Source organism: Eimeria maxima, genomic scaffold (assembly GCF_000499605.1).
Source record: "Eimeria maxima Weybridge genomic scaffold, Emw_scaff1649, whole genome shotgun sequence".
NCBI classification, from domain to species: Eukaryota; Apicomplexa; class Conoidasida; order Eucoccidiorida; family Eimeriidae; genus Eimeria; species Eimeria maxima.
The window spans coordinates 1-3,400 of NW_013563568.1; the positions used below are offsets into that span (position 1 = coordinate 1).

The 3,400-nt window shown below is 35.6% G+C and overlaps 1 protein-coding gene across 1 annotated transcript; it reads left to right on the plus strand.

Annotated features, from left to right (window-relative positions):
- Positions 1-47: 47 nt before the first annotated feature.
- Positions 48-3,110, plus strand: EMWEY_00054510 (ABC transporter, putative; the record flags this gene model as incomplete). The annotated part of the gene is made up of 9 exons (XM_013477682.1): positions 48-129; positions 367-509; positions 744-1,019; positions 1,272-1,490; positions 1,749-1,888; positions 2,096-2,200; positions 2,384-2,468; positions 2,661-2,818; positions 3,005-3,110. Coding segments are annotated over 9 exons (1,314 nt in total), but the record flags the coding sequence as incomplete, so codon positions are not given.
- Positions 3,111-3,400: the final 290 nt, after the last annotated feature.

The following is a 3,400-nucleotide window of genomic DNA, read 5'->3' on the forward strand; positions in this document are numbered from 1 at the left end:
AGCTGCTGCTGCTGCTGCTGCTGCTGCTGCTGCTGCTGCTGCTGCAGGTGTTGGGTTTAGTGGGTACGAATGGTACGGGTAAATCAACAGCATTAAAGATCTTAGGCGCTAAATTAAAACCTAATCTTGGTAAGACATCCTCCTCTTTTTTTTTTTATTCTTTTTTTCTTTTTTTCTTCTTTTTTTTTCTTCTTTTTTATTCTCTCTAATTCTCTTGTTGTTGTTTATTATTGTTTATTATATTTTATAGTGTATTAGGCTTTATTATTATTTTTTTGGAGTGTATTAGTATTTAATAGAATTTTCTAGGGTTTAGGGTTTAGGGTTTAGGGTTTAGGGTTTAGGGTTTAGGGTTTTTTTTTTCAGGTCGATATTCAAACCCTCCTGAATGGCGAGAAATAGTTTCGCACTTTAGAGGATCTGAATTACAGAATTATTTTACAAAAATTATTGAAGAAAGTCTTAAAGTTGTTATTAAACCACAATATGTTGATTTAATACCTAAACAGGTTAATATATTTTTTTGAGGGTTTAGGGTTTAGGGTTTACGAGGGTTTAGGGTTTACGAGGGTTTACAGGGGGTATAGGGTTTAGAGCGTAGTGTTTATCATTCTTTTGTATTGTATATTCGTGTTTCTATGATAATATTACGATTTATAATTTCGTTTTTTTTTTCTAGGGTTTAGGGTTTAGGGTTTAGGGTTTAGGGTTTAGGGTTTAGAAATTTTTTTTTTTTTTTTCAGGTGAAAGGTGAAGTAGGTGAAGTATTACGCTCTCGTGATACTCGTGGTGTATGCGAGGGTTTAATAGATTGTTTAGATTTACGTCATTTATTAAAAAGACAAATAAATGAATTATCTGGTGGTGAATTACAAAGGTTTTGTATTGGGGCTGCATGCACTGTAGATGCACAAGTACTTATGTTTGATGAACCTTCTTCTTATTTAGATGTTAAACAAAGAATACAAGCAGCAAATACTATAAGAGGAGCTCTATCTACAGATAATTATATTATTGTTGTACGTAAACCCTAATTTACATTATTTATAAACCCTAATCATATATATTATACCCTATTGCACGGGGGTTTCTTTGCACAAGAGGGTTTATAGCAGCCAGGGTTTAGGGTGTAATGTTTCTTCCTAGGGTTTAGGGTTTATGAAACTATATTAAGGGCAATTATAAGCACATATAGGGGTTTCCAATGGTTTCCAAGAAATTCCTAGGGTTTAGGGTTTAGGGTTTAGGGTTTATGGTGTTTCTGTGTATAGGTTGAGCACGATTTATCCGTTGTAGATTATTTATCAGACTTTGTTTGTTGTTTATGGGGTGTACCTGGTGCTTATGGTGTAGTAACAACACCATTTAGTGTAAGAGAAGGTATAAATCATTTCTTGGATGGATTTATACCTACAGAGAATCTACGTATTCGTGATGAATCTCTTAACTTTAAGCTTGCTGTTGATCAAGATTTACTCGAAGATATACAGGTACAATATAATTTAGGGTTTATTAGGGTTTACTAGGGTTATCTAGGGTTTATTAGGGTTTACTAGGGTTTACTAGGGTTTAGGGTTTAGGGTTTTGGACGATCGGGGAGTGGTTTGTGGGTGTTAGGGTTTTGTTTGTTTGTTTTGATGGTATTGATGTTGTTGTATTATTTATCGATAAAAATAGTGAATAATTAGGGTTTAGGGTTTACTATTGTTAATTAGGGTTTATTAGGGTTTATTAGGGTTTATGCTCAGCGTCTACATTTTTATGAATATCCTGAGATGACGAAAACCCTCGGCACTTTTGAATTAAAAGTTGAAAAAGGAAATTTTTCTGATTCAGAGATTATTGTTATGTTGGGACAAAATGGTACAGGAAAATCTACTTTTATCAGGTACTTTTCGAGGGTTTAGGGTTTAGGGTTTAGGGTTTAGGGTTTGGGTGGAGGAGGTGGATACAACAAGGTTTCGGTGGCTATGTTGGACAAACCAAAAGGGTTTTGCAAGAGGGTTAATACCACAGGGTTTCTTGTTCAGGTTTTAGGGTTTAGGGTTTAGGGTTTAGATTCTAGGGTTTAGGGTTTGTGGTTTGTTTGGTGCAGAATGCTTGCTGGGCTCCTTACGCCCGATAATACGCAAGCCCTTTCTTCTTTTGCAGTTTCTTACAAACCCCAAACCATCTCCGCCAAATTCCAAGGCACTGTCAAGTACGTACGAGGGTTTAGGGTTTAGGGTTTACAAGTTTAAGGGTCGAGCGAGGGTTTACAGGGTTTGGGGTTGAATGCGACAGGAGGAATGCTTTCCAGTTTTCGGTCCTGCATAGGTGCAAACGAGGGTTTAGGGTTTAAATTTTAGGGTTTAGGGTTTAGGGTTTAGGGTTTCTTATTCAGGGAGTTATTTTATGCAAAGATTCGTGACGCATTTAATCATCCGCAATTCCAGACGGACGTCGTGCGCCCTCTAGACCTGGATAAGGTACCTCTAAACCCTAAACCCTAAACCCTAGACCCTCGTAGTAGGTTCCTGTGGACCTGGTATATAGTAGAGGGTTTGTATTTCTTATCTTTTTTTTTCTGTGCACCTTAAAGTATTCAGAAAACAGCTTAAATCCCGGTTTTTTAGGGTTTAGGGTTTAGGGTTTAGGGTTTAGGGTTTATTTTTGTATAGGTAATGGATCAACAAGTACAACTTTTATCAGGAGGAGAGTTACAACGTGTAGCATTAATTGTTGCATTAGGTAAACCCGCGGATATTTATTTAATTGATGAACCTTCTGCTTATTTAGATTCAGAACAAAGAATTGCAGCAAGTAAAGTTATTAAAAGGTACGTAATAAGAGGGTTTAGGGTTTAGGGTTTAGGGTTTATGGGGGAGAGAAGATTTTTGGAAGAGGGATGGATGTTTTGATTGTGCCCAGAAATGTGTAACATTTTAGGATTTCTAGGGTTTTTAGGGTTTTTAGGGTTTAGGGTTTAGGGTTTAGGGTTTAGGGTTTAGGGTTTATGATTCAGGTATATATTGCATGCAAAGAAGACGGCATTTTTAGTTGAGCATGACTTTATTATGGCGACATATTTAGCCGACAGAGTGATTGTTTTTGGTGGAGAACCAGGGTAAACCCTAAACCCTAATTAAACCCTAATTAAACCCTAATTAAACCCTAGATAAGTAGTGTATAAATTTACTATATGAATATTATATCTAGAAGGGTTTAGTGTATCCAATTATAGATGTCAATTTCTTTCTCTTTTTCTTTTTCTTTTTCTTCTTTTTCTTCTTCTCCTTCTTCTCTTTCTTTCTCCTCTTTCTCCAAACTAGCATATATTAGGGTTTAGGGTTTAGGGTTTCCATACATACATATATATACATATTTTTTTTTTTTTTTTTTTTTTTTTTTTTTTTTTTGG